The 18,538-nt window shown below is 41.3% G+C and overlaps 1 protein-coding gene across 1 annotated transcript; it reads left to right on the plus strand.

Moving 5' to 3' along the window:
• Nucleotides 1-201: 201 nt before the first annotated feature.
• LOC134343609 (uncharacterized) lies at nt 202-18,091 on the plus strand. Its single transcript, XM_063042375.1, has 3 exons — nt 202-235; nt 4,330-4,379; nt 16,287-18,091. The coding sequence occupies exon 3, from the start codon at nt 16,554-16,556 to the stop codon at nt 17,298-17,300; it is 747 nt and encodes a 248-aa protein (XP_062898445.1). The 5' UTR covers nt 202-235; nt 4,330-4,379; nt 16,287-16,553; the 3' UTR covers nt 17,301-18,091.
• Nucleotides 18,092-18,538: the final 447 nt, after the last annotated feature.

Below are 18,538 nucleotides of genomic sequence, written 5' to 3' on the forward strand. Positions count from 1 at the left end.
CTGCTCTACACATTCCACGACGCTTGCAGAGACCGCCTTCTTGACCGTTGGACCTTCAGCTGGTCTCGTCCGCTCAATCCGCCGGAGTCTGTCTTCACATGCTGGGATAGACAACTCCCTATCTCACCGAGGGTTTGAGACCCATCGGCTACCCTCACCTGGTTTAGCCGGTTTGTCGAAGCCGTTGCCCGGGGTGTGGCCGCTGTCGCATGCAAACAGCTACGGGGAGCCACAGGTGAGAGCTGAGTGCCAGGTGGGGACCAAAGGTGGACTAACCACCCTGAAAAGGACGCGGCATTTTCCCCCACCAGAGGTGCTACCCCTCTCTGGCACCCCATATACCGCTGTAGATAGATTACCAAGACTGCACACAGTACTTCAAATTAGGCCTCATCAACATCTTATACAACTTCAACATCCCAACTCCTGTGTCAGTACATTGATTTATGAAGGCCAATGTGGCAAAAGCTTTTTTTATGACCATGGATCTGCTGGGCTGGCACAGTAGCGTATTGGTTAGCACAACATTTTACAGTACAGATGTCCCGGGTTCAATTCCCGCCTTTGCCTGTAAGGAATTTGCACGTTCTCCCTCGTGACCACGTGGTCTTCCTTCGTGTGATCCGGTTTCCTCCCGCTGTCCAGAGATGAATGGTTGGTAGGTTAACGGTCGTTGTAAATTGTCTTGTGACTAGGTTTGGATTAAAATCAGGGGATTGCTGGGCAGCGTGGCTCGAAGGACTAGAGGGGCCTATTCTGCGCTGTATCTCAATAAGTAAACAATAAATAAATGCCTCTGTTCAACCACACTCCTCAGTGTCTTACTGTTAACTATTTGTCCTCCCAAAGTGCAACACTTCACACTTGTCTGCATTAAGTTCCATCAGCCATTTCTCAACCCATTTTTCCAGCTGATTTAGATCCCGCTGCAGGTCTTGATCGCCTTCCTCATTGTCCACTACATTCCCAATCCTGGTGACATGCTAACATTTGCTGATCCAGTTTACTACATTATCATCCAGAACATTGATATAGATGACAACCAACAATGGACTGATCCCTGTGGCTCACTGCTAGTCACAGGCTTCCAGTCAGTGTGCAACCCTGTAGTACCACTCTCTGGCTTCTCCCTCAAAGCCATGTCTAATCCAGTTTACTACCTCATCCTGAACGTCAAGTGATTGAACATTCTTGACCAGCCTCCCATGTGGGACTTTGTCAAAGGCCTTGTTAAAGTCCACGTAGACAAAATCTACTGCCTTGCCTTCATTGACTTTCTTGGTAACTTCCTTGAAAAAGTTTATAAGATTGCTTAAATACAACCTACCACACACCAAGTCATGTTGACTATCCCTAATCCATCCCTATTGATCCAATACTTATATATCCGGTCCCTCAGAATACCTTCCATTAACTTGCTCACTACTGATGTCAGGCTCATAATTCCCCAGTTTATTCTTAGAACCTTTCTTAAACAACAACAGCTATCCTCCAATCCTTTGGCACCTCAACTGTGCCTAAGGACATTTTAAAAATCTCTTCTACGGCCCCTGCAATTTCTGCATGAGCCTCCCACAAGGTCTGAGGTAACACCTTGTCATATCCTGGGGATTTACCCACCTTTATCCACGATCATCTGTCAGCTGCCCTACCTTATTCCCTCATAGGAGATCTAGCATCTCTCTCTCTAGTTGGAACCTCTGTATATTGATTAAGGAAATTGTCCTGAACACATTTGACAAACTTTATCCCATTCAGCCCCCTTACAGTATGGGAGCCCAGTCAATATGTGGAAAGAAAATCACCTACAATCACAGCTTCATGTTTCTTGCAACAGTCTGAAATCTCTCTCTGCAAGTTTGCTTTTCTAAAACCCACTGACTATTGGGAGGCCTATAATATAATCCCGTTAACGTAGTCATCCTTTTCTTATTCCTCATTTTCACCCATATAGCTTCAGCAGACAAATTTGTCCTGTCTGAGCATTGCTGTGAAATTTTGCTGACTAGTAATGCCACTACTCCCCCTTCGATCGCTTCTGCTCTAACACTTCCAATACAACGGAACTCTGGAACGTTGAGCTGCCAGTCCTGCCTCTTCTGCAACTACGTCTCACTAGTGGCAACATTGTCATAATTCCATGTGCTGATCCATGCCCTAAGCTCATTCACCTGTCCTACAATACTCCTTGCATTGAAATATGCACAACTCAGAACATTAGTCTCACCATACTCAACCTTTTGATTCCTGACTTTGTAGCTAGGCTTTCCCACAACCACTCAAACACTCTGCCTCTTACCCCCCTGCAGCTGTAGTTTAAACACCGCTGCACAGCACTAGCAAACCTTCCCCTACACTTTAGGTGCAAACCGTTCTGTCTGCACAGGTCCCACCTTCCCTGGAAGAGAGCCCAATAATCCAGAAATCTGAAGCCCTCTCTCCTGCACCGTGGCCTTAGCCATGTGTTAAACTGTATGATCTTACTATTTCCGGCCTCACCAGCACGTGGCACAGGTAGCAGTCCTGAGATCACAACCCTGGAATTCCTGTCCTTTAACTTAGCACTGAACTCACTTTGTGGGACCAAGTCACCCAAGTGATTGGTATTGATGTAGACCACGACCTCTGGCTGCTCACATTCCCACTTAAGATTTGATCTGAAATGTCCCTGACCCTGGCACTTGGGTGGCAACATATCATCTGTGAATCTTTTTCTTATCCCCAGAGAGTAACCTGTTGCTGAGGGGGATGGCCACGGGGGTACTCTGCACTGGCTCCTTAAACCCTTTCCCCTTTCTGACTGTCACCCATTTTCCTGTGTCCTGCACCCCCTGTATGTCCTGGCTATCAACTTCTCAGCCTCCCGACTGATCCGGAGTTCATCCAGTTCAAGCTCCAACCCTATGACATGGTCTGAAAGAAGCTATGGCTGGATGCACTTCTTGTAGGTATAGTCTTCCGGGACATGGGAGGATGCTCTGCCTTCCCACATCCTGCAGGAGGAGCCTTCCAGTATCCTGCCTGGCATTGCCTCTGCTCTAGTAGTGTAATAGGAAAGAAAGAGAATTATACAAAAAAAAATCTACCCACAGGCTTCTGCCTCTCCTCGCACAAATCTCTATGAGGCAAAGCTTCAAGTCCTCACTCTAACACAATGGTCATTTCCACAATAGCCATTGTCCACAAGTCCCTCTATGAGTTTTTCCCCATCCATGATACCCTCCTCTTTCCTGCTAAAATTCTGATGACACAACTTTTCTTCTTAACCGCCCCCCCCCAGAAAATTATTTCCTCAGGTACAGTGAACATTTATTTCACATTGGCAAAGACCTGCCCCTCATAATCTTGAGTCATATGGTGTTCCAAGTTTCTACTACATCTCTATCTTCCAATTTCTAAAGTTCTTGGATGTTATTTCCTCGGTTAATCTCTGCAACGAAGCAGGAATTATTCCACTGTATTTTTTTATATCACAGTTGTCACATAGAAGCATCCTCATCAAAGGTACTAAACAAAATGTTATCAACCCTTAACTTTGTTTCTCTTTCCACAGCTTCTGCCTGAAACACTATTGCCCACTTTCATTTCAGAATTCCAGTTTCTGCACATTTTCTCTTCAGTACTTTCAGATGTATGAATTATAGACACAGTGCCTAGCAATTTCATGCATAGTAAATCCTTTTTGAGCTACCTGACTATATTGTCCTCTTCCGATATTTCTTTTCTGTAGCCTATTTGAGAAAAGCTGCCATTTCCCAATTCTACTCTTGTCTAGCCAGATGCAGTCAGAGAAACTCCTGCTCGTTTCTTTACTTCTCTTATGTTGTCACCTCACAAGACTTCAAAAGATGTAGATCTGATTCTACATGTTGCTCCTCAGTGACATCATATAAAATGTGACCTCAAGTCCATATGATACCAATATCCAGCTCAATCCTGGACAATGAACAATAAATCTCTTTTCTAGTGCTACCATGCCCTGAAAACAAATGCACTAACTTTCCTTTTCCTCACTGATTTAGAATTTTCAGTTGGGACAAAAAGGAGCTTACAAGACATGGGAATTATGTCAAAAAATTTTGAATAAGTGGGAGGAGAAAGACAGCAACATTATCGTGATCCTGAAAACAAATTTGTGTAATAAAAGAAGTTGTGTGTGTGGTGTATCAGGTGAGGTTGCTTAAGGCCACCCATTAGTCAATTTGAAAGGGGCGTTGTCCAACAATTTGAACTGTTTGTGTAAGTATAAAATCTCCCAGTTAACAATCATGGCATATTTGCTTATTGTCCAAGTTTCGTATGTTCATTGTCATTTGAGCTATTTTTCAGGTCCAGCTAATAACAGATGCTTCATTCCATATCCTTACAAGTTTGAAAAGGTAAGAAAACTTTAAGTGGCCATTTATTTCCTACTTTCTCCACTGAACTTGTATGGTTCCTTCAAATTAAGTTGTCAATTTATTTGTTCCTTTATACTTTGCAAACTCCTTTGGTTCAGAGGAAGTATTTTAGCCCCTAAATTCTCAATTTTTAAATTTTTGTAATACTTAACTATGAAGACTTGAAGAGAATCAGAAAAGTAGGAGACCATTCACTTGGAGTCTGAGAATAGAGGAAGTAGATTGCAGGAAAGTTGGAACAGTGGACATTCCTTAAGATGTTCAAAGTGACACAATATTTGGTCAGCTAAAGTAACTACTTCTGTGGTTCAAATTACTAACCGAAGGACATAAAACTGAAACCACAATTGAAAGAACAAGTGGAAGGATTAGGGAAATTTTATTTTGCCCCATAAAAGTATTAGGAAATACAACACAAGTAATATGTGGAACAAGATCCAATGCACTCTAGCTGTGCTCTGCCAGGTGCTTTCAGAGGTATGTTCTGTGTCATGTTTTTTTATTCCTTCTGTTGTCCTTTCTATTAGTAGCTGTACTTCCAGTCATCCTAGTCTCACTCTGTGCCTCAGTATGCCTGAATCACTCTGCTTCTCCATCTCCAGCAGCATGTTGGAGCATGCTATTGTTTTCCATTTCTGCTTTGCTCTTTAGCTTGGCATCTACTTCCATCTAACTGAACTGCTGTGATGCCCCATTAATACGGTAAACAAACTCTGGTGGCTGTTATCATACATAATCCTAAACATGAAAGTTGCCCGAGTGATAGCAATCAGCATAGTATGCATCTTTATCTTTTGGAGGAACCGAGCATTGTGTCTTTGTTATGGAGCAGCCGCAGGAGCTAATAACACAGTTTCTTCATCCACAGGATGTGGGCAATGGCAGTTAGACCATCCCTAACTTGGGATGTTGGTTGCAAGCTTTTTTCAAACACAGCAATCCACCGTACGAGGGCAAGTCATAATGAAATGATTGAAACCAGCTGAATCGGAGACTGCACTAAGCCCTGGAGTTGATGCAGTGGTGATCTTACGGCTGCACTGAATTCACCTAAACACCTCCTCTGTTCGTGGGGGTGCAAGGAGATCATGCTGGTGGGAGGGGTTTTGGAATGGACCAGGAAAAGGCAGACAGTGACAACTATATCCTGGGTACCAGTGACAATGATAATGCAGCAGCAGCAGCAGCAGCATTGAGGGCAAGGATGACCGTGGGAAGCAGCTACTGGTACATTGTTGTTTTTGAGTAGTTATTATGTTTATGGGATACATATTTGGATTAAGCATAGCTGGAAATGATTCAGTTCCCTCTAGCAGTCAGTCATTGGTACATAACATCAATACGTTGTCTGTTATTGCCAGCGCAACCTTTAATGTGGTGGTGTGCAGGGACAATGGCATCAACGCGGGTGATGCCAACGGCGTCAATGTGGGTGATGCTTACAGGCTCAATAAACTGATTAGAAAGTCTGGCTCTGTTATAGTAGTCAAAATGGACACATTGGAGGCTGTGGTAGAACAAAGCACCCTTTGGAAAATTCTAGCAATTCTGGACAATGTTTCTCACCTTCTGCATGCCAACTCAGTTGAACAGTGGAGCCCTTTTAGTAATAGACTAAGATAACTGTACCACTCCAAAGAGTGCTATATAAGATCATTCTTACCCTCGGCCATTACCTTCATATTTCTCTTCAGTATAGAGAGAAATCAAGCCCAAGCTTGACACACAAAAGGGAAAATATACCAAGTGGCCACTTTATTGGAAGCACCTGTATACCTGCTCATTAATGCAAATATCTAATGAGCCAATCACATGGCAGCAATTCAATGCGTAAAAGCATATGGATATGGTCAAGAGGTTCAATTGTTCAGACCAAAAATCATAACAGGAGATGAGATATAATCGAAGTGACTTTGACCGCGGAATGATTGTTGGTGGTTTGAGTATTTTAGAAACTGTTGATTTCCTGGGATTTTCACACACAACAGTCTCTGGAGTTGACAGAGAATGGTGCACAAAACAACAAAACAAAAAAACACCCAGTGTGTGGCAGTTCTGGGGTAAAAACACCTTGTTAATGAGAGAGGTCAGAGGAGAATGGCCAGACTGGTCCAAGCTGACAGGAGGGCGACAGTAGCTCAAGTAACCATATGTTACAACAGTGGTGTGTAGAACAGCATCTCTGAATGCATAACGAGTCGAACTTTGAAGTGGATGGGCTACAGCAGCAGAAGATCCAATAAACTGGCCACTGAGTGTAGTGATATATTGTATGTCACCGTCACATGAGATTAAGCAAAGTAAAATCAACGTATTCAAAATTATATTGCCAGCTGTAAAGTATTTTGAGATGCCCTGAAAGTGATATGAAATGGGCTAAATAAGAGTAAAACTTTAATTCTTCAAAGAAGAGCCCTGAATCGGTTTCTAACCTGTTGTACTTTTTGAATGGGAATTTATGGTGTATTACCATGGGTCTGCTCCAGATTCTGTTTACAGTCAGAAATTTCTGAAAATTCTAAGTGAATGTTGAATGAGTTTGTTCAACTTAATCACAAGGGTAGAAATCACCAGACTATATATAACATGTCATTATTTTTCACACAGACAACAAGGCAGAGTGCAGATGTTAAGTTGAATGAAACAAGAACTCTGGGGATTTGTTGATAAAGCCTTTCTGATATATTTGTGTCCTTGGTTAATGTCGGAAATGTTGCTCACGTTTTTTTATGTAATACTTCAATTCTGTTTGTACTTCAAGTAAATGTTAAGAAGCAGAGGGATGAAGCTGATTCTGTTCTCAGAGTCTCGCTGTAATCCAGGCTGTGGAATTGGAAGATCCTTAAAATGTGGACATTTCAAGTGCATGAACCCCATTTAAGGGAAAGTGGGTGAATGGAACAGAAGGAAATTTTGACAGGTTTAGATGAACTAGGGTGAAAAGAATTTTATATGGAGCATAAGTGCAAATACTTGTCTTGAATCCTGTGCTATGGTTCAATAATTTAACAAAAACACTTAGCGAGTCACCAGCATGTGTAGAGAGAGATACTAAGTTGATGATCTTTCATCAGGACTGGATAGATTTGGAGAACTGGTATCCTTGAGGTTGGCCGGCTGGTGGTGTAGTGGCATCAGCCAGCACCGGACTTCGGAGCGAAGGCTCCCGAGTTCAAATCCAGCCGGCTCCCTTGCACGCTTTCCATCCATCTTTCCATCCTTTCACGCCTTTCCAACCCGGCTTCGTAAAAATAAGAAAGCCTGATTAAAAAAAAACACCATCATGACGACATCCCGGTGACTCCACTCGGAGTTAGGGGCTAAAATAATAATAATACTTGAGGTTACATAGAGTGGGTAAGGGTGGGAAGCCCCTTCGTTTTCTCTGTTAGTTAGAGAGTCCTTGATTTCTGCTATTCAATAAGCTTTCCTTTCTTCATGCACTCTACTTGACTGGCTGGTCATTTCCAGCAATGTTCTTTTAGTTTCTGCACTTAGCAACAACCATGGTGTGCATTTCACAATTTTAGCAATGAATTTCTTTGCCTTCTGTCTCGCTGACTTCTCCCATTCATCTTTTAATTTCCATAAACATAAGTCTCACAGTGGGAAGCCCCAATCTCACCCTATCAGAAATATTTCCATCATCCTAGCCTTCCTTTTCCCATCCTAAAAATCAATATGTTTGTAGTTCTGGTGATGGGCCTTCAACCTGAAACATTACCTCTGTTTCTAATATTCTCTCTTTATTTTTGATATCTTAATTTTTTAGGCATTTATCCAGTTTAGCTCCATTTAAGATTTTCCCTGTCAGCTTGTATGTAATTTTGTCTGTGCCTCTCATTGTGAATAAGTAGCAAGACAAGAAAAGTTGGACTGTGACAGTATTCAGTAAACACCCATGAATTTATGTTATGATAAGCATATCAAATAAGGGCAATTCTGTAGGTTAAATAGATTGTTCTAAACTATATAACTAGTTCTAGCATAGGGTGGAGGAATGTGTGCATGTGATTTCCACAGCAATTAAGAGCAAGGCTGATTATTCAGTTTTATCTTGTAGGTTTTCTGGTCCTCAGTGTAAAATGCACAGCCTGCAAATTCATCCCCAGTCAGTAATACTGAAAATATTCCTGCTTTTCTTTAAAAAAAATCCTGTTTGCATTTAAGCAGGGTCTTGGGTTAATGTTATTCCAAGACCACCTCCAGTTTTATCACCTTCACCCACCAGATTGTTAATTAGTGTCCCTGTGGAATTTCCCAGCCCCCGAGAAGGTGTGTATTTCCCAATAGTTTTCCTTGATAGCTTCAGTAATCTTTGAATCAGTACTATGAAAAGGTTTGATGCAGTTTCCCACAGAGCATAAGGCAAACAAAGTCTGAAAGCTAAATTCTTCATTACAGCTGGGATTATGGGCTAGAAATTTAATGCCACTGTATGGGTCAAAGGGAAGTCTGTGATTAAGGAAAACAGACTGAAACACTTTTTCTAAAATTTGAACCTTTCTCTCATTACTTTTCATCTCATCTTGCTGGCAGTTTAACTATTAGGTTTTTACATTGACAAATATTTGAAAGGCTCAGTAGGAATGCCACATATGAATGGTGTTTTCTTTTCCATTCATTAGAAATGAAGAGGAATAGTCTTTGGTGTATTATTTCTTACCTAGACTATAAAATAACTTCACTATGCCACCACTCTGTACTTTCTACATTCAGATTAGGATAAATGTGATCGACGGTAACCTTCTAGTTTGGATTTAGAATTAACATACCCATATAAGACAAAGGGTAATTGTGGACGGGTGTTCGCCTGGTTGGAGGCATTCTGCACTGGCCATATTTTTTTTGTGTTTCATATATGTATGGTTTGGTTGAAAATGTAGATGAGTGGGTTAGTAGTTAGTTTGCAGTATACCCAGATTGATGGAGTGAGGAGAGTGAAGAAGATTGTCAAAGGACACAATAGAACATAAATCCATTACAATAATAGAGGGATCTTGATCTGGACAAGTGTGAGGTACTGCACTTTGGGAGGTCAAATGTATACAGCTACTAGCAGGACCCTTGGACTGGGGTCCAAGTCTATAGCTCCTTGAACGCGGCCACAGAAACAGATAAAGCATTTGGCATGCTTGCTGTCACCAGGTTCAGATATGGCCCAAGTGTGGAGCGAGAGACACTAAAGCAGGTCGATAGTTCACAAAAATTTAATGCGAACAGTGTTAAAAGGAAAATTAAACAATAAACGCTAGGCCAAACAGAGCCATTGACGAAAACTCTCAAATGAGAAATGAAGCCCATACTGCGGCTGAAAAGGACATCTAATTATTAAAGAAATACCGCTAGTCTTCAGAGTCAGTTGTCTCGGCAGTCCAATTTCACAGGCAAGGCTGATACAAACAAAAGCAAAGCATTGCTGTGCTCTGTCCAAGTCTTGACAACCCTATGACAACAAGTATAGAGTTAAATACTATCAGGATTAAATAATTAGCTGACACGTGCAAATTCACAAGTGCAATTGCCGTATCTACTGTGCTGCCGAATCTGTGGTTGTGACACTTGCCCTCATTTGTCAGGCAACTAAGAATAAAAGTAAGGAAGTCATGTTTTAGCTACATAAAACTTCGGTTAGGCTGTACTTGGAGGACTGTGCATTTCTGGACCCTATTATGGAAAGGACATGGAGACTGTGGAAAGGGTGCGAATGAGAATTACCAGGGTGCTGCCTGGATTAGAGGGCATAAGGCATAAGGAAAGATTGGATCAACTTGGTTGTTCTCCCTGGTACATAGGAGGCTGGGCGGGGGGGGGGGGCGGTGGTGGAGTCCTGATTTTTCAAAATTATGAGAGGAATGGAGAGGGTAGACAGCGTTTTGCCTAGGATTGAAATGTCAACAACAGAGGACAGGCTTTTAAGTGAGGGAAGAAATGTCAAAGGAGCTATATGTTTTTCTGCAGGCATAGGTGCCTGGAATTAGCAGCCGGGGGTAATGGTGGAGGCAGTTTCAGTAGTGTTGTTTAACAGGTTTTCAGATAGACACATGAATATCCAGGGAATGGAGGGATACAGATCACATGCAGTCAAGAGATTTAGCTGAATTTGACATCATGTTTGGCACAGATACCATGGGTCAAAGGGCTTGGCCCTGTGCTGTACTGTTCTGCAGTACATCTGAACAAATATTTTACTACTTGCCCATCCCAAAAATATGTTGGAGTGCAGTACTGTCACATATGGCTCTCTTCAGATCTGCAATTCCAGACTTGGCGTTGTCTACCCAGGCAGCAGAAAGTCCAACTGAAATGTAAAACTCCAAGACATATGCAGGCACCACAAAACACTGCAAAGCATCACTAAAGTTGTCTCTGTAAAATCCTCAAAATCCACTGGAAGAATAAATGACTTGACATCAGATTCCTGTGCCAGGTCAACATCTCCAGCAGTAAAGCTCTTAATTGGTCAAGAGCATTGAGTCTGCCACTTTGTGCCCTTGCATAATGTTAGAATTCTGAAACAGACACGTTAGAGTAGTAGAGTCATACAGTCAAAGAAAATATAGCACAGCAACAGGCCCTTTGGCCTATTTAGTCTGTGCCAAACCATTTAAGCTGCCTACTCCCATCAATCTGCCCTCCATACCCCTTTCATCCATTCATCTATCTAAACGTTGAAATCGAACTTGCATGCTCCACTTGCACTGGCAGCTTGTTCCACAATCTCACAATCTTCTAAGTGAAGACATTTCCCCTCATGTTCCCCTTAAATTTTTTACTTTTCGCCCTTAACCCATGAGCTCTAATTGTAGTCTCACCCAACCTCAGTGGAAAAAGGCTGCTCGCATTTACTTTATCTATACTCCTCATCATTTTGTATATCTCTATCAAATCTTCCCTCAATCTTCTACATCCCAAGGAATAAAGACCTAGCCGATTCAATCTGTCCTTATAATTCAGGTCCTCCAGTCCCAGCAACACCCTTGTAAATTTTCTCTATTCTTTCAACCATACTCACATCTTTTCTGTAGGTAGGTGATGAACACTGCACACAATACTCCAAATTAGGCCCCACCAACATCTTAAACAACTTCAATAGAACATCCCATCTCCTGTACTCAAAACTTCGATTTATGAAGGTCAATGGGCCAAAAGTTTTCTTTATGACTCTATCTCCCTAACCTATCGATTCACTTTTGACGTATTATGAACCTGTATTCCAGATCCCTTTTGTTCTATAACACTCCTCAGTGTGTTCATTGTGTAAGACCAGTCCTGGTCGGTCCCACTGAAGTGCAACACCTCACACTTGTCTGCGTTAAATTCCATCTGCCATTTTTCAGCCCATTTTTCCAGCTGTTCCAGATCCTGATGCAAGTTCTAATAGTCTTCCTCGCTGTCCACTACACCCCTAATCTTGGTATCATCCACAAATTTTCTGATCCAGTTAAACACCCTATCATCCAGATCATTGATATAGATGACAAGCAACAAGGGACTGAGCACCGATCCCTGCGGCAGTCCACTAGTCACAGGCTTCCAGTCGGAGAAGCAACCATCTATTTCCGCTCTCCAGCCACTCTCACAAAGCCAATGTCTAACCAAATTTATTACCTTATCTTTAATGCTAAGCGAATGAATCTTCTTGACCAACTCTCCATGCCTTGCTAAAGTCCATGTAGATAACATCAACTGCCTTGCCTTCATCCACTTTCCTGTTGACTTACTTGAAGAACTCTGTAATATTGGTTAGACATGACCTACCACGTACAAAGCCATGTTGACTATCCCTGATCATTCCATGTCTATCCATGTCCATCCAAATACTTATTCCTTAGAATACCTTCCAATAACTTTCCCACTACTGATGTCAGGCTCACCCGCCTATAATTTCCTGGACACGAGGAAATCTGCAGATGCTGGAATTTCAAGCAACACACATAGAAGTTGCTGGTGAATGCAGTAGGCCAGTCAGCACACATTTTAATTCCATGTACCATTCCCATTCTGATATGTCTATCCACGGCCTCCTCTACTGTAAAGATGAAGCCACACTCAGGTTGGAGGAACAACACCTTATATTCCATCTGGGTAGCCTCCAACCTGATGGTATGAACATTGACTTCTCAAACTTCCGCTAATGCCCCACCTCCCCCTCTTACCCCATCCATTATTTATTTATATACACACATTCTTTTTCTCTCTCTCCTTTTTCACCCTCCGTCCCTCTCACTATACCCCTTGCCCATCTTCCGGGCTTTTCCCCCCCTCCCCCTTTTCTTTCTACCTAGGCCTCCTGTCCCATGATCCTCTCGTATCCCTTTTGCCAATCAACCGTCCAGCTCTTGGCTCCATCCCTCCCCCTCCTGTCTTCTCCTATCATTTCGGATCTCCCCCTCCCCCTCCCCCTCCCACTTTCAAATCTCTTACTAACTCTTCTTTCAGTTAGTCCTGATGAAGGGTCTCAGCCTGAAACGTCGACTGTACCTCTTCCTAGAGATGCTGCCTGGCCTGCTGCGTTCACCAGCAACTTTTATATAATTTCCTGAATTATTCTTAGAGCCTTTCATAAACAGCAGAACAACATTAGCTATCCTCTAATCCTCCATCACCTGTCGCTAAAGAAGACTTAAATACCTCTGCTAGGGCCCCTACAACTTCTGCACTTCACTCCCATAGAGTCTGAGGGAACACCTTGTCAGGCCCTGGGGATTTATCACCCTAATATGTCTCAGGACCGCGAATTCCTCTAAGCTTTTTCACAGCTAGCGACTACTAGGAGAACAGAAGAAAAGATTTGAGTATCTCCTCAATGTCCTCTTGATGAATTTTAATATCTTCATTGACCCATGGGAATCCTTGGGCCTTAAGAATTCAAAACTGAGAAGGAACATTTGGATCGGCAGTGATATTCTTCTGTCCATTCTATGGGAGAAGATAGGGTGGCATTGTAAATGATAGAAGGAATAGTATAGTGGACAGTGAAGAAGGTTTTCCAATGTTACAAGAGGACATTGATCAATTGGAGAAATGGGTGGAAGAGTAGCAGTTGGAATTTAAATCAGACAAGTGCAAAGTGATGCAGTTTTGGCAGTGAAACCAGAGAAGGATATATCAAGTAAGTGATAGAACTCTGGGGAGTGTTGTTAACCACAGATACCTTGTGTACAGGGACATTTATTTCCTGAAAGTAGCAACACGGGTAGTCAGAGTTAAGAAGAAGGCACATGGCATGCTTGTTTTCATCAGCCATGGCACTAAGTACATGGGTCATCATGTTACCAGTTGTACAAAACATTGGTTAGACAGCACTGGGAGTATTGTATGCAGTTTTGGTTGCCACACCACAGGAAAGCTGTGGTTAAGTGCAAGGAAGATCTACAAAATTGCTGTCTGGACTGGAGGGCTTGAGTTGAAAGAAGAGATTGGATAGACTGGGACATTTCACTGGAGCAAAGAAGGCCGAGAAGCAATATAATTGAGGTCTATGGAATTATGAGCAGCACAGGCTGGGTAGATAGTGACAGACTTTCTCTCAGGCTAGGGAATGTAAAACTAGATGACATAGGTTTAAAGTGAGAGAGGAAAGATTTATACAGAAAACTGTGGTTATATGGAGCAGTCAGAGGAAATGGTGGACATGGTTCTCTGATTCTCGAGACTTTGGCGAAAACATGTCCCACTAAGAAAAGTGCTAATTCTGTTGAAAGTGAATAACATTTTCTTATTTAAAATAATCAGGGTTGATCATCTGAGGGTCTTTTGCACAAATGCAACATTTTTTAATATGCTTGTTTTTAATTTTATAAATTATATGATTATATGCTAGTCCAGTACCCACAAAATCAGTTGTCCTCAGACAAGAGATTATCATTTCAATTTGATAAAAAAAAAGTGTGAAAAGATCATTTAAAATGTATAATATATATGCCAGATGAAGGAGTAGAGTGAAAAACCTCTTTAAAACTAAAAGCAGTGAATTTTCAACAATATTTACTCTTATTTTGTGGTTGCTCAAAATGTGTCCCAAGTTTTTGTCAACACCGTCAGATATTTATATAAAAACAATAAAATCAGGCATCCACATGGTCAACTATATTCCTGAGGACCCCCTTTCCACCCTCCACATCTGCTAAGTGCAACAAGCCCCTGTAAGTTTGCTTTTTTTTCAATAATTTTTACATATTTATTGATGTTGCTACTGTCACAACCATGACGTGTCAACACTCTCTTTTGTATAGAAAGAATTATTTTAAATTATGACATAAATTTATGCATTTTAAGTAGAGGCCAGAGGCAGCCGGCAACAGAGGGAAAACAAGGTGGCTCCTGTATACAACTCATACATGTCATGTAAAAAAGTGTGTTTTGTCACTACTGTTGGACGTCAACACCATCAGGTTTTCTGTCTGACAGTGGTAACACATAGTTTGACGGTGTTGACAAAACATCCAAATCATCCTCAATGGAGGCTTTAATATAATTTATGATCACAATAAATAGTAATATGGCTTGTAATGTTTCATTAACCTCTTTATTTATAATATACTTAATTTCCCCTTTATTTCTTCCACACACAGGCCTACAATATTTCCTTACTGTATGTATCCCCAATGACTAAAAAACCATAAATGAATTTAGTTGCACCATTTCATGATCATTTTATAAAATTTCACCAAATTAAACATAATTAAATTGATAGCAATTTTGCACAATTTCATAGTAATTTCATTAAATTCTGACCTTCCTTTTATGTATTTTATATGTATATGGTTATTTTAGGAAGTTATGACTAGGCAGCAGCTGTCAGTGGAGGAGCGAAGGACAAGAAACAGGGAATACCAAAAAAAGTGGAGACAGAAAATATATAGTGAGCCAGAGTTAAAATACCTGAGAAAGGAAAAGCAAAGATGGAAGAAGAGAGTAGAGGATGGGAAGATAAAAACTATCAGTGGTTTGAATGAAAGGGAAAAGAGGAGTAAGAGAAAGGCGTGGAAACGTAGACAGCAAGAGTCAAGAGACCGTAAGAGAAAGAGCCCAGAAACTCCCCCAGATAGTCCATTGGATCAGACTATACAAGAGCCAGCTCGCAGTAGGCAGTTTATAGCAGGGGAAAGGGAAACAAAAGAAAACAAGAGCAAGATACTTGAGAGAGATGAAAGCTTTGAAAAATAAACTTCAAGAGATAGCAAAAGATTGGAACAAACTGAAAAAGTGTTGGTGACGAGAGCAAACTAGAAATTTAAAAAACACAAGAACCACCAAGAAAAAAAAGAGCAGATGCTACAGGGAAGCAAACTCAAAAACCCCTCCATCAAGAAAACCCTGCTCTTCCACAAATGTCTCATTCAAGAAATTAAACAAAACAAAAATAATTTACAGTCGCCCCGCAGGTCTGCTCAAACATCAAAAAACTTGACTCTGTCAGGCAGGGTTCTAAAGAAATATCGCCTGATACACCGGACAAAGCAGTTCGGGCTGACATACAACACACTGTAAAAGAGAAGGACTACTGACAAAAAACCCACCTACATTCAAACAATAACCCAGATGGTTCAGGATTTCTACCATAATGCTGCATGAATGACGACTGACAAACAGGACACGATAACACGGAAGAAAATAAAGCATCAGAGAATGATTCTGACTGACACAATATTCAACCTCCACAGGGAGTTCATCAAAAAGGAACCAACTGTAAAATTCAGTTATTCATCCTTCTGTGCTTTATGTCCATTCTATGTCATAGCAGCAAAACCATCAGATTGAAAGACATGCCAATGCCAATACCATGAAAATGCAAAGCTTATGTTTGAGGTCCTAAGAACATATGGTATTGTCAAGTCTAACAAATTGGAGGATAGTTTTGAATTTGTGTGTTGTTCTTAGACAAGCGAGGCATGTCTTCTACGTTCCTGCACCAGGTGTCTCCACAAGCACACACTTCCCACCCCACAGCAAGAGTTGACCGATGTTGAGCGGCAGCAATGGGAACGAGTTCAGGACCAAAGAGCAGATGGAATTCACTACAATACAAGACTAGTGAAGCACAATGGCACACTGGCAAAGCTCATCAAACTGTATGAAGACAAACTAAAGAGTGAAACAACAACACATGTGTGCTTGGTTCAGAACCAGTCCAGCGAATACAGAAGCATGATACAGAACTACAATGAAAGTGCTGTAATTGTGCATGTGGACTTTTGTGAGGCATGGAAATGCAATTATAGTTCTGAGGTACAGTCATGCCATTTTGGTCAGAGCCTCCCACAGCTCAGTCTGCACACTGGCATGTACTACACAAAAGAAGAGAACACAGGATTTTGTACAATATCAGAATCCAAGCAACAGGATGCTTCTGCCATTTGGATTCACATGGAACCAGTCCTCAGAGATATTCGTTTAAAATTTCCAGAAGTTGATACTATTGAACTTTGGTCAGATGGCCCCAGCAAGCAGTACAGATACAAGAAGGACTTCTCTATCCTCTGCAATGTCCCTCCAACACTGGGTTTCCAGAGAACAACCTGGAATTTCTTTGCCAATTCACATGGGAAGGGAGCTCCAGGTTGCACTGGGGGAACTGTGAAAAGGACTGCAGACAGCCTTGTACTACAGGGGAGTGACATTGTGGATGGCAAGATCTTCCATGAGATGGTTGGGAGAAGCCTTTGCAGTACTCAGTTCTATCATATTGCTGAAGGTGACATGCAGACATATGATACACTCCTTTCTCAACCACTAAAACCTGTACCAGCAACAAAGAACATCCATCAGGTCATACCTTACGGAAACAGCATCCATTGCAGATCATTGTCATGTTTCTGCAGTGAGCCACAGATGTGCCAGTGTTTCAGCCCAACAACATTTCAGTTGACTGAAAATACACATGCCAGGGTATAGGCTGAGGAGAATGATGGCCCTACCACAATGGGAAAGAACAGAGGGCCGTTGGCAATGCTGATGGAGGAAATGGAGCAGGAATCCCAGAGTGGTCCTGATGGGACTACGACAGATATATCTGCTGGTGTCATTAATTGTGGAGATTAGCTTGCAGTCATTTATGACCAAAATTGGTGGTTAGCAAAGGCTGTCACTGCGGATGCTCATCACCAAGATGTTCAAGTGGAGTTTTTCCACCCTCATGGGCCCAACACGCGCTTTCGTCCAAAACCAGGTGGAAAGGATATGTGCCTTGTACCAGTTGAAGATATTCTGGTCAAACTGATGGAGCTATCATCACCGGGTCATGCAAGCGGGACGAGGGAAATCTACCATCTGTCTGCTGAAGTCATGGACTTCATAGAGGAGGAGCATATTAATTGTCTACTTCCTGATAAAGCTGACTGAACATTTTCAAAGATTTTCAAGCCAAGAAATGGATGGAATTTTTTTTTAAGTTCCTGGTGTGTTTTCTGATGTTTATGCTTAAACATTGCAGTTGTACTGTAGTTTTTATTTTGCTGTTTACCATTGTTGTTAATATTTACAGAAGGATAAAATATACATGACAAATTGTTATCTGTTGTACCCAATTGTTAAGTAAAGTTGTTAAGCAAGGAAGCATAGACTTGAGTGGTGAAAAGGTTGGAATTGTTTGTTGTAATTAGGCCACTGTCACCACAGTCAGGTCTCAGTCACCACCGTCGGATGGAACTTACTTCGTTTTAAATTAATAGGCTTACAATCTGTTCCCCCAAAACAGTTGATTTATTAAAGTAATTGTCTCTTTAAAATTAAAAATGTGTTTTTATGTCCAAAATTGTTATTTTGTATATTTAATGCTAATGATGAAAGTTGCATGATGTAAGAAGGAGTACATGTGAAATAGTATAAAAAATGAACAAAAGTGAATATTCAACATTTAACAGCGTATGTGTGTACCTATGGTGTAGACACAATGATTTAAAAGCTCTAAATCTATATAAGACTAAATGAATAGGAATAATTAGCTTTTTATTGTGTCTGATTGTGTTGACAAAAACTAAGTAATAATAGGAAGAACACATATTTTATGAAGAAATTACAAAATCAGGAGGTTGCACTGAAATATTGCTTGATTGCCGAGATTTCGTCCTATAAACATATAAGTTTAGATTTCTTAACATTTAAAATTTTTCGTTTTCAAAATTAAAACCTGT

Source organism: Mobula hypostoma, chromosome 3, assembly GCF_963921235.1.
Source record: "Mobula hypostoma chromosome 3, sMobHyp1.1, whole genome shotgun sequence".
Taxonomy (NCBI): domain Eukaryota; kingdom Metazoa; phylum Chordata; class Chondrichthyes; order Myliobatiformes; family Myliobatidae; genus Mobula; species Mobula hypostoma.

What these genes read in the sequence shown, in the direction of transcription:
- LOC134343609 (XM_063042375.1), top strand. Translation starts at nt 16,554, where the DNA reads ATGATACAGAACTACAATGAAAGTGCTGTAATTGTGCATGTGGACTTT.